Below are 27,394 nucleotides of genomic sequence, written 5' to 3'. Positions count from 1 at the left end.
TTACAATCAGCTATTGGTTTTGACATGGAACTCGATAGCCTATCACTGAACTCAATAGGGTAAATAAGTGGATAAGAATAAGCGAATATCAGCTCTTTCTTTTTTTACAGGACTACTGGCTCTGAAGGACTCTGTTCACTTGTCCCCCCTGAAGCCATCTACCACCCCCACGGAACGAGAGCTGGAGTGGCTGGAGGGCTCTGCTCTGGGGCAGCACAAGGAGGACGAGGCCCCTACTAGGGCTGGGGGGGAGGCAGAGGGGCAGGAAGAGGATGAGGAGGAAGAGGAGACGAGTGGAGTCCTGACCATCTCTGAGTTGGTGTACAACCCCTGTGCCAGCATGCTGCCCACGCCGGTGGACGACGGCCAGGGAGGGGTTGACCTGCTGTTCCAGAGCCCCATCCAGAGCCCTGCTCGCCTGCTGAGAGAGCTACATGCTGACCCTGACATCCAGGCCCAGCTGGTGGCCGAGAGGGTGCGTGACCGTGCCTTCGAGCGTGCACGTGTGGTGGGGAGGAGCATGTTAGGTAGCGGGCTTCGCCTCCTGACGAGGAATGAGCGGGTGAACACGTGCGTGCTGAGCGCGGTCCGCCTCATCGCCATGGTGATAGGGGTGCTGCTGGTTGCCGTACCGATGCTGCTGCTGCTGCTGGAGTCGGACATAGACGTGTCGTTTTTGCACGAGATCAGGCAGACACCTGAGTTTGAGCAGTTCCACTACGAGTACTACTGCCCACTGCGTCGCTGGATCCTCTGTAAGACCAGCATGGTCATGGAGAGGCTGGGATGGGACTGAAGAGGAGAGGAGACACGAGAGTGGAAAGACAAATGGAGGAGTAGGAAGAGGAGGAAAGTTGAGGGAGGGTTGCTTTCACTCTGTACCATGTTTCTGTCTGCTCGCTCCTGATGCTGACACGCTGATGGGTATTGGTTGTGATTGGACAGTGATTTTCTAGTAGGTACGAGACAAATATGTCTCTGGAGCTCATTTGATTGACTCTCCTCTTCATAACAGAGTCAGTGATTGATCCCAGACACTGTCAGTAATGGCGGAGTGGGCGGGATAGAGAGAGAACATAGATCTGAGAGCAACCCTATATCACTGGCAACATAACAGCCACAGCCTACAGATAGATACACTACATGACCAAAAGTATGTGGACACCTGCTTGTCGAACATTTCAGTCCAAAATCATGGGCATTAATATGGAGTTGGTCCCCCTTTGCTGCTATAACAGCCTCCACTCTTCCGGGAAAGCGTTCCACTAGATGTTGGAACATTGAGCAGGGACTTGCTTCCATTCAGCCACAAAAGCATGAGTGAGGTTGGGCACTGATATTGGGCAATTAAGCCTGGCTCACAGTCGGCGTTCCAATTCATCCCAAAGGTGTTAGATGGGGTTGAGGTCAGGGCTCTGTGCAGGCCAGTCAAGTTCTTCCCCACTGATCTTGACAAACCATTTCTGTATAGACTTCACTTCGTGCATGGGGGCATTGTCATGCTGAAACAGGAAAGGGCCTTCCCAAAACTGTTGCCACAAAGTTGGAAGCACAGAATCTTCTAGAATGTCATTGTATGCTGCAGCATTAAGATTTCCTTTCACTTGAACTAAGGGGCCTAGTCCTACCCATGAAAAACTTCCCCAGACCATTATTCCTCCTCCACCAAACTTTAGAGTTGGCACTATGCATTCGAGCAGGTAGCGTTCTCCTGGGACCGCCAAACCCAGATTCGGTTGTCAGACTGCCAGATGGTGAAGAGTGATTCATCACTCCAGAGTCGAATGGCGGCAAGCTTTACACCACTTCAGCCGACGCTTGGCATTGTGCATGGGGATCTTAGGCTTGTCTGTGGATGGAAATCCATTTCATGAAGCTCCTGACAAACAGTTCTTGTGCTGACGTTGCTTCCAGAGGCAGTTTGGAACTTGGTAGTGAGCACTCGGTGGTCCCGTTCTGTGAGCTTGTGTGGCCTACCACTTCGCGGCTGAGCCATTGTTGCTCCTAGACATTTCCACTTCACAGTACCAGCACTTACAGTTGACTGGGAAAGCTCTAGCAGGGCAAAAATTTGAAGAAATTACTTGTTGAAAAGGTGGCATCTTATGACAGTGCCACGTTGAAGGCCACTAAGCTCTTCAGTAAGGCCATTCTACTGCCAATGTTTGTCAATGGACATTGCATGGTTATGTGCTCGATTGTATACACCTGACAGCAACGGGTGTGGCTGAAATAGCCCAATCCACTAATTTGAAGGGGTGTCCACATACTTTTGTATATATAGTGTATATATGTATATTTACAAAAAAAATGAATATTGATCTAAATAAATCTTTAAAGTTCTTTTTAATGTTTTGTAAAAAATAAATGTGATGCAAAGTATTTCAGGAATTTTTCAGTCAGAGGATCTACTTACAAGTTAATTGAAGCTATGGGTTGGGGGTCAAAGTCAACTATTTTTAAAGACTACTGTCACTCGGCTTGACTGGTAGCACCATGGGTTTTACTACAAAGATATAGCACAATCTTTTACAACACATATGAACTGTTTCAGATTCTCTGATGTCATTGGAGTCAGGTGGCACAGGTTTGGTTAACTGTCTGTTTGTGTTGAACTAAATGTGATATTATTGAAGGTTTCAGTCAGTCACCTGGCAAGTGGATTTGAGAGTTTTAACATAAATATGTGATGTTAGCAACAGTAGAATACAGTGCCTTTCGGAAAGTATTCAGACCCCTTGACTTATTCCACATTTTGTTAGGTTACAGCCTTATTCTAAAATGGATGAAATTGTTTTTTTTCCCTCATCAATCTGCACACAATACCCAATAATTACAAAGCAAAAAACGTTTTTTAGAAATTGTTGTTAATTTATTAAAAATAAAGACCAGAAATATCACATTTACATGATTATTGAAACCTTTTAGTCAGTACTTTGTTGAAGTACCTTTGGCAGCCATTACAGCCTCGAGTCTTCTTGGGTATAACGCTACACCTGTATCTGGGAAGTACCTTTGGCAGCCATTACAGCCTCGAGTCTTCTTGGGTATAACGCTACACCTGTATCTGGGAAGTACCTTTGGCAGCCATTACAGCCTCGAGTCTTCTTGGGTATAACGCTACACCTGTATCTGGGAAGTACCTTTGGCAGCCATTACAGCCTCGAGTCTTCTTGGGTATAACGCTACACCTGTATCTGGGAAGTACCTTTGGCAGCCATTACAGCCTCGAGTCTTCTTGGGTATAACGCTACACCTGTATCTGGGAAGTACCTTTGGCAGCCATTACAGCCTCGAGTCTTCTTGGGTATAACGCTACACCTGTATCTGGGGAGTTTCTCCCATTCTTCTCTGCAGATCTTCTCAAGCTCTGTCAGGTTGGATGGGGAGCGTTGCTGCACAGCTATTTTCAGGTCTCTCCAAAGATGTTCGATCGGGTTCTGGCTGGGCCACTCAAGGACATTCAGAGACTTGTCCCGAAGCCCCTCCTGCGTTGTCTTGGCTGTGTGCTTAGGGTTGTTGTCTTGTTGGAAGGTGAACCTTCTCCCCAGTCTGAGGATCTGAGCGTTCTGGAGCAGGTTTTCATCAAGGATATCTCTGTACTTTGCTCCGTTCATCTTTCTCTCAATCCTGACCAGTCTCCCAGTCCCTGCCGCTGAAAAACATCCCCACAGCATGAAGCTGCCTCCACCGTGCTTTACCGTAGGGATGGTACCAGGTTTCCTCCAGATGTGACACTTGGCATTCAGGCCAAAGAGTTCAATCTTGTTCTTTAGGTGCCTTTTGGCAAACTCCAAGCGGGCTGTCATGTGTGTTTTACTAAGGAGTGGCTTCCATCTGGCCACTCTACCATAAAGGCCTGATTGGTGGAGTGCTGCAGAGATAGTTGTCCTTCTGTAAGGTTCTCCCATCTCCACAGAGGAACTCTAAAACTCTGTCAGAGTGACCATCGGGCTCATGGTAACCTCCCTGACCAAGGCCCTTCTACCCCGATTGCTCAGTTTGGTCTGGCAGCCAACTCTAGGAAGAGTCTTGGTGGTTCCAAACTTCTTCTATTTTAGAATGATGAAGGCCACTGTGTTCTTGGGGACCTTCAATGCTGCATAATTTTGGGAGGTATTCTTCCCCAGATCTGTGTCTTGAAACAATCCTGTCTCAGAGCTGTACGGACAATTCCTTCGATCTCATGGCTTGGTTTTTGCTCTAGAAGAAAAGAAACGCACAGCTATTTAGGCGAGGTGCTGGCTAGCGGAGTAGAACACTTGAAAATAAAGGAGAGCTGCACTCTCTAGGAGCTCAGATGCAAAAATGTAATGTCCAACGTTTCGACAGCCAAGCAGAAACGTTGGATATTACATTTTTGCATCTGAGCTCCTAGAGTGTGCGGCTCTCCTTTGGTTTTTGCTCTGACATGCACTCTCAACTGTGGGACCTTATATAGACAGGAGTGTGCCTTTCCACATCATGTCCAATCAATGAAATTTACCACAGGTAGACTCCCATCAAGTTGTAGAAACATCTCAAGGATGATCAATGGAAACATGATGCACCTGAGCTCAATTTCGAGTCTCATAGCAAAGGGTCTGAATACTTATGTAAATAAGGTATTTCTGGTTTTAGTTAAATTTGCAAACATTTTTAAAAACTGTTTTCACTTTGTCATTATGGGGTATTGTGTGTAGATTGCTGAGGATTTGTATGTATTTAATCCATTTTAGAACAAGGCTGTAACGTAACAAAAGGTGGAAAAGGCAAGGGGTCTGAACTTTCCGAAGGTACTGTATATCTCATGGTCAGTCGGAACTGAAATGCCAGGCTGTATAGAAAAGGAAAGTCATTCATGGCTGTTATTTTATGATTGTAGTGGTTGACCAATAAGAGGATGCATTAGTAAGATATTGGTGAAGCATCGTGGCAGATGATTGGTAAGTGATGGTTTGAATGGGAGGGCCATACAGCTGTCAGTTTAATATCTACTTATTATGTTACCTTAAGTACAGTAATATTGAGAGAAGCAGCTGGTGGTGGGGAAAAACATGTTCAGATTCATTGGTTGTGAGTGAAAGGTAATACAGCATGAACAGAATTCTGATCAGCCGAAATAGCCAAATACACTTAATGGCCAGTTTATTAGGTATACCCATCTAGCCTCCAGAACAGCCTGAATTCAGCGCACCTAGCTCCTACGATCATACCACGTACAAAGTCACTTAGGGCACTGGTTTTGCCCATTCTAACATTCAATGGAACAGTAACTGAATGCCTCCCTGCCTGTCTGCCTGCTTTATATAGCAAGACACGGCCACCTGACTCACTATCTGTAGGAGCGAATCATTTTTGTGAACGGGGTGAACCTAATAAACTGGCCACTGAGTGTATATCAATTTGGACCGTATTCTCAGGAAAGGACATACGCACGTTGAATTATGTCTCTGTGTGTGCAAACACAATATGATCTAAACGAACACCACATTAAAACACACAACTTACTTTATAGTCGTAAACATTTTGTGAATATAAAATATCCTTTAATTAACCCTATCATTATATCTCAACAGGTTTGTAGCCATAAATGTCAGTTAAATTCTGTATCTTTTATTCTCTAACACACAGGCACTGACTCATTGTCACAGCTCAATCTTCTGGTCCCAATTTACAAGTACTCTAATGACCCACAATGTCTTTAACTCGTCTGCAGTACTGTAGGATGACCACAGAAATCACTCTCATTACCCCTATTCTATTAGCCACAGTGTAATCATCAAATGTGTGTTCATGTGAATAAACGATAACGTTATGCGTAACCAGCTTTAAACAGTGGGCTGAACCAAGGAGATGTTCTCCCACGGCACTGACTTCAAAACATACTTGTTTTCTTTTTCTCAGAGACATTACACACTTTCAAGGTATACCCCCCCCCCCCCCCCCCCCACACACACACACGTATAACACAATGTATAGGCCTAATGTATACACATGTCCAATAAGACATGCCCTAGCGTCAGTACTTTGTTAATAGGCCACACCCTTTAGTGGGCCTGACCTCACTCATGCTGTGGATGAGCTCTGAGCTGCAGACTGCATGCCTTCGTCTGTAAATACTGTTATATAGAGAAAAGCCAATCGTGGTGCAGAACTTTCTTTCTTTGTGTCTTTCGCTTGTAAGCAACCCATGTGTAGGTTACCTTCCAGCTTAGATGCATGCACGACATCCATATTTTAGCAAGTGGGTAGTGCACAGTGGGTAGTGCACAGAATAACCTTGAGTGACGTTGTGCGAGGTGTAGGGGGTTTTCAGTTCAGCGTTCGTTATTCTGAAAGCCACTAGAAGCCAACTGTCTGCCTGAGATTTTTGGGGCATTAAAAGAAGCCAATCAGATGGCAAGAAATTAAATTCTATAATGATGGTCAGAGGAAATGCATAATGAAACCAGTGATCATGTAGAACCATAAACCAGTTTAGCAGATTCATTTTATTTAAATCCAGCACGTTTGATACTGCATTTCAAAACATGGGGACTATTGTCCATTTGGAATTGTGTCTCAAGTAGAATAGGTTGCTTTTATGTGTCTGTGACCATAAACATAGCTAGATGTCTAACACCTGACCTTATTGCTAACATATGTCACTGATGATGTTAGCATGGACACACACATCATGTTATCCATATCATAACAAGCCAGTCTATGACAAAGGCCATAGTATTCTGTGGACGATAAAGTTCTGAAGCCCAATAACACCGTAGCATTCTCCTTTGTGTTATCTATTTCTCAGCCTTTCCATCATGTTTTCTTAGCAGGGAAACTGCCCACAATGAAGCTCTACAGAACATGTTTAGTTTGTTTTTAATGTTTTTCAATCAGTGTTTAAGGACTGAGAGTTGAAAGTACCATGCTAGTGATAAAGTTATGTCATCACAAGTTGAAAGACTGAAATGCAATTTATACACTGCTGATTTGGCCGTCAAGACTCGGCACAAATACTGTGATTAAAAAACAACATGCAATCACATGAGTTGATGTCATACGTACCACCCACTTTCTCTTCAGTGATCTGATTCAAAAAGATCGTCCAGGTGTATGACACGTATATGCAAACCTGTAAGACATCACATGGTACAGATGGAAGGAGATGTTCTTTCATAGATTATTTCGATGTTAAATGGGCATGTAACGTGTTTTGCACGGATAGCAGCGTTACCCTCCGTAGCTGTTTGTTGTTATCAGTTTGTAGGACTTGTTTTTGTTATTCGGTCTCTTTTAAAACAACTCTGGGAGTAAATTGAGAAAAAAAAGAGCAAGTTTTCAGTTGTTTGACCACTGCTGGAACACAAAGCCTTATGAACTTTGTAAAGTGAATTTTGAATGTTTGTATGTTCAAAGAAAAACATGGTTGTTTTATATGTTAATACTGCCACAATAAAGCCCCCCAAATGAATATATATTGAAATATGGTGTACTGTTAAGTTAATGAATTTATTGAACATAAAAGAGCATGTAGACTTTTTTTTCAATCAGAAAACACAATATTTTAATAATATTGGCAAATAAAGTTAATTAAAGGTCCAATGTAGACATTTTTATCTCAATATCAAATCATTTCTGGGTAACAATTAAGTACCTTGCTGTGGTTGTTTTCAATAAAATAATTAAACAAGAATAGGTACTTAGCAAAAAGCAACGACTGTGAGGAAAACAGAAAACTCTTTATTATTGCTCTATTAAAAACTCCATCCGCCGCCTTTTCAAACAGCTCTTACACTAAAAGAGCATTAGCATTATTTTCACATTTTCTCAGTATTATTCCAACCTCAAAGTGTGGGAATATATATAAAGCACAGGGAAATTATGTTTTTGACTGCACTAGGCCTTTAAGCTTGTGGTTTATGTGGACTGTACATTGAAATACAAATTCTAAAACCCATTTTATTTACCTAATGCCTATGTAACTCTACCCCATGGTGTACTGTACGTGATTATGTGGTTGACTATACTGCATTATTAATGTGGAAACAATATTGTTTCTACTATAAAGCATTGTCCTTTGAAAGCAGGCATTTACTTTCTTTATGAGGGTATACATTTTTATTTACATTTGTCGCTATGGAGACACTGGCCAAGCCCTGTAGTGGGTTGTCTCTCGCTGCAGTCTCCCTTGGTGAGTAAGTATGTGTCTTGTTTCTATAACAACGTTTGTGTGAGCAGCTCAGCAGCTGAAGGGACCGGAGTGGAGAGACTTCTGGGTAAGAAGCTATTCTTATAGCAAATGATAGCAACAAGTAAACGTTTATATGGCAAACCACTTTCAGTTGAATATGTGTGTAGGCTACAAGTTTTGTGTCTGTACTTCTGGTCTGTTGATTTTACTTAAGTGCATAGATGACATACAGTATGTTTACAACCTTACAACCAAGGCTTTAATACATTGAGTTTATCTCACTTCCTGTCATTTCGATTTCAGCATGAGTATGATTGGAGTGCCAACGGGGAGCAGCGAGAGGACGGGACGGTGGGAATGCAGACAGGGTCAGATGATGTAGTTCACATGATACTGGGTGTGGCCACAGGGTCAGAGGGTGTAACCAGAGGGTCAGAGGGCAGTGTGGTCCTGGGTCTAACAGTGAGTGTTAGCAGGGAGAGTTCTCTGGAGATGGATCCCGGTCTCCTGGAGGTCTCCGTCCTGACTGAGCAGCAGAAGCTACGCCATGTGTTGGACTGGGCTAAGAATTTCCTCGGGACCAGTCAGGATGGGCACAATCTCAGCAGAACCTCCCCTTCCTCCCCGCATTTGCACTCTACTTCAGCAGCGCATCGACTCGAGGTCGGTGGAAGAGCTGCTGTCTCCCCCCTTGGAACCTTTCACAATCTTGTCAGAAGCAGAAATGTGAGAGAAAACATGGTAGGCCAATCAGAGCCTCTGACCAGGCTTCCATACACCACCCCACTGCCCTGCCACACTCTCTCCCACACCCCAGGTGGCCGTGAGTTTTCTGGGCCTGAGTTTAAAGAGAATCCTAGGCATAAGGAGCTGGTCCTGTTCTCTGGCCCACAAGAGGATAACAATGACCAACCACGTTTCCTTGGTGTAGACAACCCTCAGGCAGACCAGACTCCCCACAAACCAATAGCTCCTCATCCTGAGGGGAGAGATGGTGTTTCCATCAGTGAGAGCCTAAGAGACAGAGACAGTAGCGTTACAAACTGTTGCTCCTCAGGGGACAGTGACACTATCCTACGGTTGCCTGGATATGGTCCTTTATCCAGAGCCCATGACCTCATATCAAGGGAAGGGGGTTGTGGAGAGAGAGAGGACAGAGTTTTGGGAATGCAGGAACAGAAAGAGGAGAAGGCGGTGGCGGAGGAGGAGGACCCAAAAACAGGCCTTGAGGGAACCAGTAGTATCATACCTTATGGATCCTCTAGGGTCACACTAGAGGGTGAACATCTAGATTGGGGAGCCAACGGCTGGGTGTCAGAGGGCCTGAGTGTGTATGAGGAGTATCTGCTGTGTGTGTCCCGTTTGGACCACCTCAGAACAGAGCAGAACCAAGCACCTGCAGACGTCATGACCCTACCTGCTGACGTCATGACCCTGCCTGCTGACGTCATGACCCTACCTGCTGACGTCATGACCCTACCTGCTGATGTCATGACCCTACCAGCTGACGTCATGACCCTGCCTGCTGACGTCATGACCCTGCCTGCTGACGTCATGACCCTGCCTGCTGACGTCATGACCCTACCTGCTGACGTCATGACCCTACCTGCTGACGTCATGACCCTACCTGCTGACGTCATGACCCTGCCTGCTGACGTCATGACCCTGCCTGCTGACGTCATGACCCTACCTGCTGACGTCATGACCCTGCCTGCTGACGTCATGACCCTACCTGCTGACGTCATGACCCTGCCTGCTGACATCATGACCCTACCTGCTGACGTCATGACCCTACCTGCTGACGTCATGACCCTACCTGCTGACCAAACGGCTGACCACTCCGAGCAACCTCTGAGTGCTGAGCTGGTGGTTGCTAAGCAACATGTCCATCAGGACATCCACAACGAGGGGAGGCGTGCACCATTCAAGAGTTCAGAAGTGAAGAACAGTAGAGGTATGTCTATAATATAGGACCCAGCATCCTATTCAGACGTGAAATAAAACAGCATACCTACCTTACCTAGCGATGACGTACACACTCATTACATACAGCTCTGTGTGTTGTAGAGACCGTGCCATGATATCTCTGGGTGTGTTCTTTGTTTGCCTTTGGTCAGTGATGCAGCCCAAGAGCAGCGGAGGTCAACCTGGTGTCAGGAGTCAGGCTCGTGTCAGAGGTCGCGGTCATTCCTGGAGGTTCTGGGAAAGGTCAAGCCTCTCCTGGTCATCCTTCACTCATGGAGAAGTGCTGCCACGGTAACATCTTTCATGAGAAGAGCTGCCACGGTAACATCTTTCATGAGAAGAGCTGCCATGGTAACATCTATCATGAGAAGAGCTGCCATGGTAACATCTATCATGAGAAATGCTGCCACGGTAAAGTCTATCATGAGAAGAGCTGCCACGGTAACATCTATCATGAGAAGAGCTGCCACGGTAACATCTTTCATGAGAAAAGCGTCTGCGAAATGGCATAACACTATTTTTTTGTAAAAAATGTAAGTGAGTACCGGCACTTTTTTAATTCCACAAAAAACACTGGAAGCTGCCCTGTGGCAAGTCACACTCAAAGGGAGTCACACTGCCCTCTGTAGTCTATCAGCGGGACTGCACCTGCACTCAGAAAGACATCAGCATGCGTGGTGTATTCATTAGTGTATAAAACCTGAAGAACATACACACATCCAGGTACTTTCCACAGGTGCTGGAGTTGTAGGCTCATGGAAAACAGAAAGGAAAACGCCACACTGCTGCTCGTGCTCCCAGGTCATATTTATTTACAACATTTCGACCCTTAGGTCTTCATCAGGCATCCATATCCCAGGTTGGGGTGGAAGGTCCTACATATAGGGGCAGTACTCATTAGTGCACACCATAGTAAAGCGTAGCAAAACATTTTGCAACAGACAAAGTTTTGCAGTGATAATGGGCATTGGGGCAGCAGGTAACCTAGTGGTTAGTGTTGGACTAGTAACTGGAAGGTTACAAGATCGAATCCCCGAGCTGGTAAAAGGTACAAATCTGTCATTCTGCCCCTGAACAAGGCAGTTAACCCACTGTTCCTAGGCTGTCGTTGAAAATAAGAATTTGTTCTTAACTGATTTGCCTAGTTAGATCAAATTAAAAAATTGTTATTGGAGAAGTTCAGGTTAGTCTCTCCCTATTTTCACCCGTTTGCTTCCATTTAGTTCCTAGTTAATAGCCTGACCTCTAGAGATTGTATTTATTTTTATTTAACCTTTATTTAACTAGGCAAGTCAGTTAAGAACAAATTATTATTTACAATGACGGCCTACCAAAAGGCAGAAGGCCTCCTGCAGGGACGGGGGCTGGGATTAAAATATATATATATATATAGGACAAATCACACATCACGACAAGAGAGACAACACAACTTTACATAATACTGTAACCAGACAGATTAGATGAACTGTCACTGACATCTCCCTCCTTTTGGCTGCAGGTCCCAGCTCCCCAACAGACTCCACTCAGCAGGTGTAGTGTCCTGTTCTGGACTCAGACCACCAACAACACTTCAGCTCCCTCTGGGTGAGCACAGCAGAGACAACTGTATTACTATACACTAGATTACTATATGTCAACTGATGCATATTATAATGTATGTGGAACAGTTTATAGTATATCAAATCTTAGTTTATAGATACCTTTTTATCTGTAGTATACTGTCTAACTAAACCCTTTATCAAGTATAAAGTGTAATTACCACAGTAATAGATAAACAAGTTAATTGAACGAGTATTGTTATAACTCCAAGTAGTCACCAGTTATTACAGAACCCTGTTTCTTAGAACACAAAGCTATACAAGAATCCAGAATGCAGGGCATAAAAGGTTGAAGAAGTTACATAATGCATGTTGTGTTTTTTGGGGAAACTCAAGATCTTGGTTTGAAATTAATTTCGCCCCTCACAACCTCGCAATAGTCATAAGACTCTTCACGGATTTAGACAGAATGAAAGCGAGATTACACACACAGACACACGCACGCAAACACACACACACACACACACACACACACACCCTTACTGTTACAGGTCTTTCATTTGATTTCCCTGTTTTTGTTTCGCTACACTTTTTGGTTTGCTTCCTTTTTTTTAGTTTGTGGTGTTTTTTTGTTGTTTTTTTGCCTCTTCTTGGGAAAATGTTGTGGGGCACTCATGGTGGGTGTCGTTTAGGTCCCATTTGTTGTTGCTAGTCAACTTTAAGTGGACACCCACCGTAAGTGGTATGTTGTTTTGTATCTGTATCACACATGCCTGATGTAAAGCATTTTGTACATCTTTAGGCAGTGCTGTGAATACCAATGCAACTAATATTCCTGTGACCAGGGCTCTCAAACTGGCAGTAAGATGCATTTCTATACTGTATTTCATTACTGACCGCTAAACAGTCAAACAGCTGAGCACTGGTTATGTACATCTGTGGTGTGTGTGTTGATGGTAGTGTAAAGGTGTGTGTGTTGATGGTAGTGTAAAGGTGTGTGTGTTGATGGTAGTGTACTGGTGTGTGTGTTGATGGTAAGTGTACTGGTGTGTGTGTTGATGGTAGTGTAAAGGTGTGTGTGTTGAGTGTAGTGTACTGGTGTGTGTGTTGAGGGTAGTGTACTGGTGTGTGTGTTGATGGTAGTGTACTGGTGTGTGTGTGTGTTGAGTGTAGTGTACTGGTGTGTGTGTTGATGGTAGTGTTCTGGTGTGTATGTTGAGTGTAGTGTACTGTACACTGTGTTGATGGTAGTGCACTGGTGTGTGTGTTGATGGTAGTGTACTGGTGTGTGTGTTGAGTGTAGTGTACTGGTGTGTGTGTTGAGTGTAGTGTACTGGTGTGTGTGTGTTGAGTGTAGTGTACTGGTGTGTGTGTTGAGGGTAGTGTACTGGTGTGTGTGTTGATGGTAGTGTGCTGGTGTGTGTGTGTTGAGTGTAGTGTACTGGTGTGTGTGTTGATGGTAGTGTACTGGTGTGTGTGTTGAGTGTAGTGTACTGGTGTGTTTGTTGATGGTAGTGTACTGGTGTGTGTGTTGAGTAATCAGTAGAATACACTCTCTCCCCCAGCCTGTAGGGGGCTGTGTACAGTGGCTGTCTCTCCCTGATGAGGTATGGGTATCCATACTGTCCCTCCTGCCACACAGAGATCTGTCTACAGTGGCCCAGGTCTGCCTCCACTTGCTCCGACTGGCCAATGACCACACACTATGTAAGTCTCTGAGGAAGTGAATGAACGAGTGAGTGAGGTGTGTGGGTCTTCCTCTGTCCCCAGCTGTCCCCTAGTAAGACTCTCTGGCGAAACAGGAGTTAACGAGAGCTGTGAAATCACACACACTCACACACAAACAACATACCCATAATACTTATATCAAAGTAAAAATGTTTAATTCTTTCAAACTTTATTTCTCTTTAGGGCAGGTTGTTAGTGTGGAGAACAGCTCATCTTTAACTGACCAATGGCTGAGCAGTGTGGGTGTGCGTAATCCTCGAAGCCTGACTATCTACAGGTGCAGCGGACTGTCAATCACCCCGAGCGGGCTAGAGGAGTTTTTCAAACTAAGTCAAGCTTCTCTGGAGGTAGTTTTAACCCGTCACATAATGTACCAACTGCTGTGTTGTACAGAAAGATCGAGAGCTGTAATAATGTGAAGGAAACAAAAACACTGTTATTTTCGTCCCGTTGTGAGACCTGTTCATTGGCTACAGGTGCTGAGTGTGACAAGCTGCAGTGGGCCTGGTCTCCATGGTGACCTGGTGCTGACTCTGAGTGGTCAACACTGTGATCACATGACCTGTGTGGACGTCAGCTGGAGCGGAGCGACTGACACGGGCATCAAAGCACTGACTGACACCTGCACTGGGTAGGCCTTAGTGCCATTACCATCGTTAATACGTGGTTAATGTAAAAATTATCACATTTGATGATATCGCAGTTTGATGTTGTTATGCGTTTATGCGTTTATGATATGCGTTTAACAAGGCTTTCAGATAACATGAATTAACATGGCTTGTGACTCATGTCTGCAGCCTGAAGACTGTTGTTCTCAATGGTTGCCAAGTTACAGATGAAGCCCTGAATGCCCTCGTCATAAGATGCAGAGACAGGTGAGTTGCAAAAAAGTGTGGAAAAGGCTTTTGTACTTTGATGTGTGTGTGTGTGTGTGTGTGTGTGTGTGTGTGTGTGTGTGTGTGTGTGTGTGTGTGTGTGTGTGTATTTGATGCTTAGTAGTCAAATCAAATCAGATCAAATCTTATTGGTTACATACGCATAGTTAGCAGATGTTAATTTGAGTGTAGTGAAATGCTTGTGCTTCTAGTTCCTACAGTGTAGTAATATCTAACAAGTAATAATGCGTGTGCGTGTGCGTGTGTGTGTGTGCGTGTGCGTGTAACTTGTATGTTAGTTTATTTTAATGTGTGTGTACCAGTCTGCGCAGGTTGGAAGTGTTTGGCTGCCTGTCTATCAGTCCCTCATGTCTGAACACAGTGTCAGAGTTGTGTCCTGGGCTGGAGACTCTGAACATCGGCCAGATCCCTAAGGTCACTCACCCCTATCTGACCCTGGTGACGTCACGACTCAAACGCCTTCACTCCCTTAACCTGACTGGACTGCACGCAGTAAGTGTGTGTGTGTGTGTGTGTGTGTGTGTGTGTGTGTGTGTGTGTGTGTGTGTGTGTATTTGATGCTTAGTAGTCAAATCAAATCAGATCAAATCTTATTGGTTACATACGCATAGTTAGCAGATGTTAATTTGAGTGTAGTGAAATGCTTGTGCTTCTAGTTCCTACAGTGTAGTAATATCTAACAAGTAATCTAACAAATTCACAACTACCTTATACACACAAATGTAAAGGGATGGAATAAGAATATGTACATAGAAATATATGGATGAGCGATGGCCGTGTGGCTTAGGCAAGATTCAGTAGATGGTATAGAATACAGTATATATGTACATATGAGATTAGTAATGTAGGATATGTAAATATTATTAGTAATGTAGGATATGTAAATATTATTAGTAGTCATTGATGTTCATCCCACCTGTATAGGTGAGTGATCAGACAGTTCATCAGGTCCTCCTGCAGTGCCCTGAACTCCAGAGGCTGACCCTCAGCTCCTGCCCTGGAGTCACTGACATGAGCCTGCACAAGATCAGCACCCACGCTCCCCACATCAGGTATGCTTCTATGTATACGCAAACAGCCAGCCTGTAAGTCAATCACTCATTCATTCAGTCATTCACTCTTGTTTCACACGTTTGCTTGTGTGTGTGTGTGTGTGTGTGTGTGTGTGTGTGTGTGTGTGTGTGTGTGGTCTGTGTCTGTGGTGTGTCTGTGGTGTGTGTATGCATGTCTGTCTGTGTCTGTGTGTGTGTCAGGTTGTTGGATCTAAGTGGCTGCGGTAAGGTGAGTGATGCTGGTGTTAAGGCTGTAGCTGTGGCCTGTAGATGCCTGCAGTACCTGGACCTGAGCTCCACCGCCACAGGGAACAGAGGGTAGGCTACACTATCAGTGTGTCTTAAATGGCACCCTATTTCCTTTATAGTGCACTACTTGTATTATGTGTTTATTTGGATCCTCATTAGCTTTTGCAGAAGCAGCAGATACCCTTCCTGGGGTCCATAGGTTTCTGATACTGTACTATATAGGGAATCTGGTGCCATTTGGGACAGAGACTATGTTACAGGGCTACTATAATATATCACATACTCTACATCTACTTCCGGCACTGACAGAGATGGCCGCCTCGCCTCGCCTCGTATTTAGTTTTTTTACGTGTTATTTCTTACATTGGTACCCCAGGTAATCTTAGGTTTTATTACATACAGTCGGGAGGAACTACTGGATATAAGAGCAACGTCAACTCACCATCATTACAACCAGGAATACGACTTTCCCGAAGCGGATCCTGTGTTTTGCCCACCACCCAGGACAATGGATTGGATCCCAGCCGGGGTACCAATAGAACCACGCCGTAAAAGGGGCAGACGAAGCGGTCTTCTGGTCAGGCTCCTGAGACGGGCACATCGCGCACCGCTCCCGAGCATACTACTCACCAATGTCCAGTCTCTTGACAACAAGGTTGATGAAATCCGAGCAAGGGTAGCATTCCAGAGAGACATCAGAGACTGTAACGTTCTTTTCTTCACGGAAACATGGCTCACTCGAGAGACGCTATCGGAGTCGGTACAGCCAGCTGGTTTCTTCACGCATCGTGCCAACAGAAACAAACATCTTTCTGGTAAGAAGAGGGGCGGGTGGGTATGCCTTATGGTTAATGAGACGTGGTGTGGTCACAACAACATACAGGAACTCAAGTCCTTCTGTTCACCTGACTTAGAATTCCTCACAATCAAATGTCGACCGCATTATCTGCCAAGAGAATTCTCTTCGATTATAATCACAGCCGCATATATTCTCCCCCAAGCAGACACATCGATGGCCCTGAACAAACTTTATTTGACTCTATGTAAACTGGAAACCACATATCCTGAGGCTGCATTCATTGTAGCTGAGGATTTTAACAAGGCTAATCTGAAAACAAGACTCTCTAAATTCTATCAGCATATTGATTGTGCTACCAGGGCTGGTAAAACCCTGGATCATTGTTATTCTAACGTCCGCGATGCATATAAGGACCTCCCCACCCTCATTTCGGAAAGGCTGACCACGACTCCATTTTGTTGCTTCCAGCCTATAGACAGAAACTAAAAATGGAAGGTCCCGCGCTCAGGTCTGGTCAACGCTGGTCCGACCAATCTGATTCCACGCTTCAAGATTGCTTCGATCACGTGGATTGGGATATGTTCCGCATTGCGTCAAACAACAACATTGACGAATACGCTGATTGGAGTTCATTAGCAAGTGCATCGGCGATGTTGTACCCACAGCAACTATCAAAACATTCCCCAACCAGAAACCATGGATTGATGGCAGCATTCACGCAAAACTGAAAGCGCGAACCACTGCTTTTAACCAGGGCAAGGTGACCAGAAACATGACGGAATACAAACAGTGTAGCAAGGCAATCAAACAAGCTAAGCATCAGTATAGAGACAAGTAGAGTCACAATTCAACGGTTCAGACACAAGAGGTACAGTGCCTTGCGAAAGTATTCGGCCCCCTTGAACTTTGCAACCTTTTGCCACATTTCAGGCTTCAAACATAAAGATATAAAACTGTATTTTTTTGTGAAGAATCAACAACAAGTGGGACACAATCATGAAGTGGAACGACATTTATTGGATATTTCAAACTTTTTTAACAAATCAAAAACTGAAAAATTGGGCGTGCAATATTATAACACCATATTACCCTCCAAACTCGTCATCAAGCTCGAGACCCCGGGTCTCGACCCTGCCCTGTGCAGCTGGGTACTGGACTTCCTGACGGTCCGCCCCCAGGTGGTGAGGGTAGGTAACAACATCTCCACCCCGCTGATCCTCAACACTGGGGCCCCACAAGGGAGCGTTCTAAGCGCTTTCCTGTACTCCCTGTTCACCCACGACTGCGTGGCCATGCACGCCTCCAACTCAATCATCAAGTCTGCAGACGACACTACAGTGGTAGGCTTGATTACCAACAACGACGAGACGGCCTACAGGGAGGAGGTGAGGGCCCTCGGAGTGTGGTATCAGGAAAATAACCTCACACTCAACGTCAACAAAACAAAGGAGGAGATTGTGGATTTCAGGAATCAGCAGAGGGAGCACCCCCCTATCCACATCGACGGGACAGTAGGCGAGAGGGTAGTAAGTTTTAAGTTCCTCGGAGGACACATCACGGACAAACTGAATTGGTCCACCCACACAGACAGCGTGGTGAAGAAGACGCCGAAGCTCCTCTTCAACCTCAGGAGGCTGAAGAAATTTGGCTTGTCACCAAAAACACTCACAAACTTCTACAGATGCACAATCGAGAGCATCCTGTCGGGCTGTATCACCGCCTGGTACGGCAACTGCTCCGCCCACAACCGTAAGGCTCTCCAGAGGGTAGTGAGGTCTGCACAACGCATCACCGGGGGCAAAATACCTGCCCTCCAGGACACCTACACCACCCGATGTCACAGGAAGGCCATAAAGATCATCAAGGACAACAACCACCCCAGCCACTGCCTGTTCACCCCGCTATCATCCAGAAGGCGAGGTCAGTACAGGTGCATCAAAGCAGGGACCGAGAGACTGAAAAACAGCTTCTATCTCAAGGCCATCAGACTGTTAAACAACCACCACTAACATTGAGTGGCTGCTGCTATACATGTAAAAAATGTATCACTAGCCACTTTAAACAATGCCACTTAATATAATGTTTACATACCCTACATTACTAATCTCATATGTATACTGTACTCTATACCATCTACTGCATCTTGCCATCTTTATGTAATACATGTATCACTAGCCACTTTAAACAATGCCACTTAATATAATGTTTACATACCCTACATTACTAATCTCATATGTATACTGTACTCTATACCATCTACTGCATCTTGCCAACTTTATGTAATACATGTATCACTAGCCACTTTAAACGATGCCACTTATATAATGTTTTACATACCCATACCCTACCCTACTGTACTCGATACCATCTACTGCATATTGCCTATGCCGTTCTGTACCATCACTCATTCATATATCTTTATGTACATATTCTTCATCCCTTTACACTTGTGTGTATAAGGTAACTGTTGTGAAATTGTTAGGTTAGATTACTCGTTGGTTATTACTGCATTGTCGGAACTAGAAGCACAAGCATTTCGCTACACTCGTATTTATGGTGGGGTCATAAACCTTACCCAAGGGCCAACGTCATGACAACATGCTCCCTTTTTTATTTGTATTTTTATTTTATTTCACCTTTATTTAACCAGGTAGGCTAGTTGAGAACACCTTTATTTAACCAGGTAGGCTAGTTGAGAACACCTTTATTTAACCAGGTAGGCTAGTTGAGAACACCTTTATTTAACCAGGTAGGCTAGTTGAGAACACCTTTATTTAACCAGGTAGGCTAGTTGAGAACACCTTTATTTAACCAGGTAGGCTAGTTGAGAACACCTTTATTTAACCAGGTAGGCTAGTTGAGAACACCTTTATTTAACCAGGTAGGCTAGTTGAGAACACCTTTATTTAACCAGGTAGGCTAGTTGAGAACACCTTTATTTAACCAGGTAGGCTAGTTGAGAACACCTTTATTTAACCAGGTAGGCTAGTTGAGAACACCTTTATTTAACCAGGTAGGCTAGTTGAGAACACCTTTATTTAACCAGGTAGGCTAGTTGAGAACACCTTTATTTAACCAGGTAGGCTAGTTGAGAACACCTTTATTTAACCAGGTAGGCTAGTTGAGAACACCTTTATTTAACCAGGTAGGCTAGTTGAGAACAAGTTCTCATTTACAATTGCGACCTGGCCAAGATAAAGCAAAGCAGTTCGACCGGTACAACAACACAGAGTTACACATGGAGTAAAACAAACATACAGTCAATAATACAGTAGAAAAACAAGTCTATGTACAATGTGAGCAAATGAGGTGAGACAAGGGAGGTAAAGGCAAAAAACGCCATGGTGGCGAAGTAAATACAATATAGCAAGTAAAAAATATATTTAAAAAACACTGGAATGGTAGATTTGCAGTGGAAAAATGTGCAAAGTAGAGATAGAAATAATGGGAGTGCGAAGGAGCAAAATAAATAAATAAATACAGTAGGGGTAGAGGTAGTTGTTTGGGCTAAATTTTAAAAACCGACAATTAAAAATAAGTATTGCCCTTGGTTCAGTTCAGCGCTATCTGAAGTCATACACAACAGAGATTCACAGACTCGGCAGTCTTTCAGGCGGTTGAGAAATCTGTGTGTAAAACTAGTTAAAAAAGCTCAATTCGATATTATGTTAATACACTATCTGAATGTACAGGGAACCCTGCTACATTTTGGAAAGATGTTACATCACTGAAGAGTTGTGTCTCCTTTTCTCTCCCCCAAATGATACATTTAGATTCCGGCCCTATTACTGACAAAATTGATATCATGAATGCATTAATCACCATTTTATCTCTGCGGGCTGTATTTGAATGTATTTCAAGGCCAGATCTTGAAAAGAGTATTTTGGATGTTGATGGTGAATCTATTGAATAATACTGAAAATGCTGGTTGTGTGCGTATTGTCGTTGTCCTGTTGGAAGGTGAACCTTCGCCGCAGTCTGAGGTACTGAGTGCTCTGGATCAGGTTTTCATCAAGGATCTCTCTGTACTTTTCTCCATTCATTTTTCCCTCGATCCTGACAAGTCTCCCAGTCCCTGCCACTAAAAACATTCCCACAGCATGATGCTGCCACCACCGTGCTTCCCCGTAGGGATGGTATTGGCCAGATGATGAGTTGTGTCTGGTTTCCTCCAGATGTGATGCTTGGTATTCAGGCTAAAGAGTTCAATCTTGGTTTCATCAGACCAGATCATCTTGTTTCTCATAGTCTGAGAGTCCTTTAAGTGCCTTTTGGCAAACTCCAAGAGTGCTGTCATGTGCCTTTTACTGAGGAGTGGCTTCCGTCTGGTCACTCTACCATAAAGGCCTGATTGGTGGAGTGCTGCGACTCAATCCTGTCTCTGACCTTTACGGACAATTTTTTCAACTTCATGGCTTGGTTTTTTCTCTGACATGCACTGTCAACTGTGGGACCTTACATAGACAGGTGTGAGCCTTTCCAAATCATGTCCAATCAATTGAATTTACCACAGGTGGACTCCATTCAAGTTGTAGAAACATCTCAAGGATGATCAATGGGAAACAGGATGCATCTGAACTCAATGTTTTGTCTCATAGCAAAGGGTCTGAATACTTATGTAAATAAGGTATTTCTTTTTTTTATTTTTCAATATATTTGAAGGAATATTTTAAAATATGTTTTCACTTTGTATTTATGGGGTATTGTTAGTAGATTGATGAGGATGTTTTATTTATTTAATCCATTTTAGAATAAGGCTGTAACGTAACAAAATGTGGAAAAAGTCAAGGGGTCTTATTCCTTTCCGAATGCACTGCATATATTTTATTTTATTTTTATATGGATATTATTTTTTTTGAGACAGTTTGCTACAGCAGGAATATATTCCATCAGAAACAGGAAATGTGAGTTGGTATGTGGATTATAATTCATGGACATTTTTGTAGGGCTTGATACATTTTTCATTAGATCAAATCAAGTCTGAAATTTCAAAGTGGAAATTGCAAACTTTCGAAGCCTTTTTAAAACTCAAATACAGTACAAATTTGCATGACCTGCTTTGCAAGAAAATTCTGTGATCAAATTAAGATCCTACATTTGTAGACTAAACCCACAGTCATGCAGAAGCTTGCAGGGTTGATATTCTAATGATTCCATGCTTATAACATTCTTGACTTCTTCTTGGCTGTGTGTGTGTGTGTGTGTGTCACTGACTATGTGTGTAACTTGTGTGTCACTGACTGTGTGTGTAACTTGTGTGTCACTGACTGTGTGTGTAACTTGTTTGTCACTGACTGTGTGTGTAACTTGTGTGTCACTGACTGTGTGTGTAACTTGTGTGTCACTGACTGTGTGTGTAACTTGTGTGTCACTGACTGTGTATGTAACTTGTGTGTCGCTGACTGTGTGTAACTTGTGTGTCCCTAACAGGGTGAGCCTGTTGGCAAAGTACTGCAGCACTCATCTCCACACTGTCAAACTGAGCTTCTGCCAGATCAGCCCAGAGGCCATCCACAACCTCAGCAGGCAGTGCAAACGGTAGAACTAAAGCACACATGCATGTCAACGACGTAGGGTGGTTTTCCCCACTAACGCCTAAGGTTAACATTGGGGAGGGGAAGCTGATCCTAGATCTGTACCTTGGGAAACCCCAGAGGCATAACACACAAAGTGATAAGCAGATAGATTGAGAGGAAAAATCAACGACCCTTAGAAATGTCAGTTTTCTGTTGATTTCTGTTCAGGGAATTTTAATAAGGGCTTTATAAAAAAAAATGTCTAATGGTCCTCTCTCTCTCTGTCTCTAGTTTGAAGCTACTGCATCTCTACGGCTGTGCCTACATCCCTACTGAGAAGGAGATCAGAGACATCAACCCCACGGTTACACTCTACCCGCTGACTTGATACACACACACAGACACACTTACCACGACTTTGTAAATACAGCCTGTGTGATATGAAGAGTGCCCACAGCACAAGTGTGTCAAGGGCCCTCCTTCCATCACCTCCTTCATACAATGATGTGGTGTCAGGCAAGCTTTATCCAAATTACATCTATCTAGTCAAGATACAAATATTTTGTAGATTTAACATTTTTAAAATGTACATGCTGATTGTTAGTGAAAGTTTCCCATTCTCTGGGAGGCTCCCGAGTGGTGCAGCAGTCAAAGGCACTGCATCTCAGTGCAAGAGGTGTCACTACATCCCCTGGTTTAAATCCAGGCTGTAGTGGCCCAGTGTTGTCCAGGTTTGGCCAGGGTAGACCGTCATTGTAAATAAGAATTTGTTCTTCACTGACTTGCCTAGTTAAATAAAGGTAAAATACAAAATATGTAGCAGCCAGACAGAAATGGGTCTTGGTCTTCTAGACTATCTCTATGGAAACACTTTTTTTTTGTGTGTGTGTTTTGTTTATTCAACCTATTACAGGTAATTATGTTACTGCGCTTGTTCGGACACACAGTTCTCGTTTGTTTTGTTCCTCTTTTTCTCGAAGTTGTGAGGTTGACACAAGAGACTGCTAAAGTAGGTAAGCCGCGTCAGCGTAACATTCCGCAATACGTTTTATCACAGGGGACAATTTTAGGACTCATCATTGTAGTCTGTATGAAAATGTGGGATGGACCTCTCTGTCTGGAAGAAGAGAGCTGCATTCTCTTTGATTTATTTACAAAGATATCTTACAGAACATGCCTCCATATGTAACTTCATTAATTAAGGTAAGAATCATAAGTTACCAAACCTGTTCTCGGGAATGGACAACACTAGATCCCTTCAGTCTCCACAGATTTGGGAAAATCTGCGTTTTGTTTTTAGGCCCCTAATTTGTGGAACAATCTGCAGAGTTCACTGCAGTTAGATGTGCCGGTGCCACTCAGGAAGTTGAAATGATTGATTGAGGTCCTCTATGTCGTTGAATGTGATTGTTTTTATTAAATATGTTTCTTTTGGTTTATTGTATGCTGAATTATATTGTTTTGTACACAAATGTGTGCATGTTGCTTTATAATTATGTTTTTATTGTAATGTATACAGGGCTCTCTTGTAAAATAGACTTTTAATCTCAAATTGACTCCATGTTTAAATGAAGGTTGAATAAATAACAATAAATTATCCGAGCACAGAGAGCATCACCATGGTCACTGGCCACAAGAATGATGGAGTTTCTTGGGGACCTTCAATGCTGCAGATATGTTTTGGTAATGTAAAAAAATGTAGAAAAATTGAAGGGGTCTGAAAACCTTCCGAATGTGCTGTATATACACTACCGGTCAAAAGTTTTAGAACACCTACTTATTCAAGGCTTTTTCTTTATTTTTTTATATTTTCTACATTTTAGAATAATAGTGAAGACATCAAACCTATGAAATAACACATGGAATCATGTAGTAACCAAAAAAGTGTTAAACTAATCCAAATATATTTTATATTTGAGATTCTTCAAAGTAGCCACCTTTTGTCTTGATGACAGCTTTGCAAACTCTTGGCGTTCTCTCAACCAGCTTTATGAGGTAGTCACCTGGAATGCATTTCAATTTTGCAGGTGTGCCTTGTTAAAAGTTCATTTGTGGAATGTATTTCCTTCTTAATGTGTTTGAGCCAATAAGTTGTGTTGTGACAAGGTAGGGGTGGTGTACACAAGATTTGTTTGGTAAAAGACCAAGTCCATATTATGGCAAGAACAGCTCAAATAGGCAAGGAGAAATGACAGTCCATCATTACTTAAAGACATGAAGGTCTGTCAATCCGGAACTTTGAAAGTTTCTTCAAGTGCAGTCGCAAAATTCATCAAGCGCTATGATGAAACTGGCTCACATGAGGACCAACACAGGAAAGAAAGACCCAGAGTTATGCAGAGAATAAGTTCATTAGAGTTACCAGCCTCAGAAATTGCAGCCCAAATGAATGCTTCACAGACTTCAAGTAACAGACATCCAACATCAACTGTTCTTTGGAGACTGCGTGAATCAGGCCTTCATGGTCCAATTACTGCAAAGAAATCACTACTAAAGGACACCAATAAGAAGAAGAGACTTGTTTGGGCCAAGAAATATGAGCAATGGACATTAGACCGGTGGAAATCTGTCCTTTGGTACAATGAATCCAAATTTGAGATTTTTGGTTCCAACCGCCATGTCTTTGTGAGATACAGAGTAACAGGATTGAAGGTAAGACCCAGATGCAGACAACGTCGAATTAACAACAGTTTAATAATCCAACGCGGGCAAAAGACAGGTTAAAGGCAGGCAGAGGTCAGTAATCCAGAGGTGGGGCAAAGGTACAGGACTGCAGGCGTGCTCAGCATCAGGACAGGCAAGGGTCAAACCCAGGATGGCAAGAAAAGAGAGACTGGGGAAAAGCAGGAGCTGAGACAAAAAAAAACACTGGTTGACTTGAATAAACAAGACGAACTGGCACAGACAGACAGAAAACACAGGTATGAAAACACAGGGGACAATGGGGAAGATGGGCGACACCTGGAGGGGGGTGGAGACAAGCACAAGGACAGGTGAATCAGATCAGGTGTGACAACACAAGTATGTAAACGGATGATCTCCTCATGTGTGGTTCCCTCTGTGAAGCATGGAGGAGGAGGAGTGATGGTGACACTGTCTGTGATTTATTTACAATTCAAGGCACATTGCCAGCATGGCTACCACAGCATTCTGCAGCAATACAAAATCCCATCTGGTTTGCGCTTAGTGGGACAATCATTTGTTTTCATCAGACAATGACCCAACACACCTCCAGGCTGTGTAAGGGCTATTTAACCAAGAAGGAGTGTGATGGAGTGCTGCATCAGATGACCTCTGAGTTGGACCACAGAGTGAAGGAAAAGCAGCCATCAAATGCTCAGCATTTATTTGTATTTTTATTTATTATTTATTTCATTTTTTTATTACCCAGGACCGGGCTTCTGTGTCCTCATAGGCAGCCATTGCCCTGCATACACACACACACACACACACACACACACACAATTTTCATATATTATCTTAATTTGAGCCAGTTTGCTACATCAGCAATATAATCCTGCAGAAACAGGAAATATGAATTGTTACAGTATGTGGATTATAATTCATGGACATTTTTGTAGGGGTTGATACATTTTTCGTTAGATTAAATCAAGTCTGACATTTCAAAGTGGAAATTACAAAACTTTAGAATCCTTTTTAAAACTCAAAAACAGTACAAGTTTGCATTACCTGCTTTGTAAGAAAATTCTCAGCAACAAAAAACTGATCAAATTAAGATCCTACATCTGTACACAGCACTGATAGTCATGCAGAAGTTTGCAGGGTTGATTTCTAATGCTTCCATGCTTCTGACATTCTTGACTTCTTCTTGGCCGTGTATGTGTGTCACTGACTGTGTGCGTAACTTGTTTGTCACTGACTGTGTGTGTAACTTGTGTGTCACTGATTATGTGTAACTTGTGTGTCCCTAACAGGGTGAGCCTGTTGGCAAAGTACTGCAGCACTCATCTCCACACTGTCAAACTGAGCTTCTGCCAGATCAGCCCAGAGGCCATCCACAACCTCAGCAGGCAGTGCAAACGGTAGAACTAAAGCACACATGCATGTCAACGACGTAGGGTGGTTTTCCCCACTAACGGCTAAGGTTAACATTGGGGAGGGGAAGCTGATCCTAGATCTGTACCTTGGGAAACCCCAGAGGCATAACACACAAAGTGATAAGCAGATAGATTGAGAGGAAAAATCAACGACCCTTAGAAATGTCCGTTTTCTGTTGATTTCTGTTCAGGGAATTTTAATAGGTCTCTCTCTCTCTTTAGGTTGAAGCTACTGCATCTCTACGGCTGTGCCTACATCCCTACTGAGAAGGAGATCAGAGACATCAACACCACTCTTACACTCTACCCGCTGACTTGATACACACACTAGAGTGTTGGACCAGTAACCAAAAGGTTGCTGGATTGAATCCCTGAGCTGACTAGGTAAAAAATGTTGTTCTGCCCCTGAGCAAGGCAGTTAACCCACTGTTCCCCTGGTGCTGAAGATGTGGATGTCGATTATGGAAGCCCCTCACACTTCTGTTTCAGAGGGGTTGGGTTAAATGCGGAAGACACATTTCAGTTGAATGCATTCAGTTGTTCAACTGACTAGGTTTTCTCAGACACACTTTTTGTTGAACTTGATAACACATCTGACAAAGTCCTCCACAGTTACCACAGAGGCATGACTCAAATCAAATTAAACGCTTTTTAAATACAGCCTGTGTTACATAAAGAAGCATGAAGAGTGTTCAGGGAATTTTGATAGGTCTCTCTCTCTCTCTCTCTAGGTTGAAGCTACTGCATCTCTACGGCTGTGCCTACATCCCTACTGAGAAGGAGATCAGAGACATCAACCCCACTCTTACACTCTACCCGCTGACTTGATACACACACACAGACACACTTATTGTTGAAATTGGTAACACATCTGACAAACTCCTCCACAGTTACCACGACTTTGTAAATACAGCCTGTGTGATATAAAGAATGAAGAGTGCCCACAGCACAAGTGTGTCAAGGGCCCTCCTTCCATCACCTCCTTCATACAATGATGTGGTGTCAGGCAAGCTTTATCCAAATTACATCTATCTAGTCAAGGTACAAATATTTTGTAGATTTGTTATTAATTTTTTTACATGCTGATTGTTAGTGAAAGTTTCCCATTATATAGAGGCAGCAGGTGGCCTAATGGTTAGCTCTTTGGACCTGTAACCGTAAGGTTGCTAGATCGAATCTGAGCCGACAAGGCACTTTCGTTGTAAATTAGAATTTGTTCTTAACCGACATGCCTGGTTTAATAAATACAAATCTAGTAGACAGAAATGGGTATTGGTCTTCCAGACTATCTCTGTGGAAACGCAGTTGTTTTTGCTTGTGTTTCGTTTATTCAACCTATTGCAGGTATTTGTGTAAGTGCGCGTGTCCGGGCACACAGTTCTTGTTTGTTTTGTGCCTGTTCTCGAAGTTGAGAGACCAACACAAGAAGTAAGCC

The 27,394-nt window shown here is 43.4% G+C and overlaps 3 protein-coding genes across 3 annotated transcripts in view; all 3 read left to right on the top strand.

The window, feature by feature from the left end:
• The window catches only part of frmd3 (FERM domain containing 3), a 102,452-nt gene extending 95,002 nt beyond the window's left edge, over positions 1-7,450 (top strand). The window contains exon 17 of the mRNA XM_065011132.1: positions 111-7,450. Coding sequence (XP_064867204.1) covers positions 111-796 — 686 coding nt within the window. The 3' untranslated portion in view covers positions 797-7,450. The remainder of the gene's footprint in view (positions 1-110) is intronic.
• A 653-nt stretch (positions 7,451-8,103) lies between these two features.
• LOC115124601 (uncharacterized) lies at positions 8,104-11,686 on the top strand. Its single transcript, XM_029654018.2, has 4 exons — positions 8,104-8,158; positions 8,206-8,243; positions 8,462-10,112; positions 10,276-11,686. Exons 1-4 carry the CDS (start codon positions 8,104-8,106, stop codon positions 10,416-10,418), a joined length of 1,887 nt encoding a protein of 628 aa, XP_029509878.2. The 3' UTR covers positions 10,419-11,686.
• On the top strand, positions 11,611-23,503 carry LOC115124600 (F-box/LRR-repeat protein 7-like; the record flags this gene model as incomplete). Its single annotated transcript, XM_029654016.2, has 11 exons — positions 11,611-11,707; positions 12,464-12,522; positions 13,227-13,368; positions 13,573-13,736; positions 13,866-14,020; positions 14,187-14,264; positions 14,588-14,777; positions 15,210-15,337; positions 15,539-15,655; positions 21,816-21,923; positions 22,193-23,503. Coding segments are annotated over 11 exons (1,335 nt in total), but the record flags the coding sequence as incomplete, so codon positions are not given.
• Between the last annotated feature and the right edge of the window lie 3,891 nt (positions 23,504-27,394).

Source organism: Oncorhynchus nerka, linkage group LG27 (assembly GCF_034236695.1).
Source record: "Oncorhynchus nerka isolate Pitt River linkage group LG27, Oner_Uvic_2.0, whole genome shotgun sequence".
Lineage (NCBI taxonomy): Eukaryota > Metazoa > Chordata > Actinopteri > Salmoniformes > Salmonidae > Oncorhynchus > Oncorhynchus nerka.
Note: the sequence above shows the minus strand (reverse complement) of the source record. Positions and strands in the feature narration are given on the sequence as shown.

Excerpts from the sequence above, each read along its gene's own strand:
- LOC115124601 (XM_029654018.2), top strand. The coding sequence starts at position 8,104 with ATGGAGACACTGGCCAAGCCCTGTAGTGGGTTGTCTCTCGCTGCAGTC. Across the intron at positions 8,244-8,461 it reads CGGAGTGGAGAGACTTCTGG|CATGAGTATGATTGGAGTGC; the intron begins GTAAGAAGCTAT and ends TTTCGATTTCAG. Across the intron at positions 10,113-10,275 it reads AGAAGTGAAGAACAGTAGAG|TGATGCAGCCCAAGAGCAGC; the intron begins GTATGTCTATAA and ends GCCTTTGGTCAG.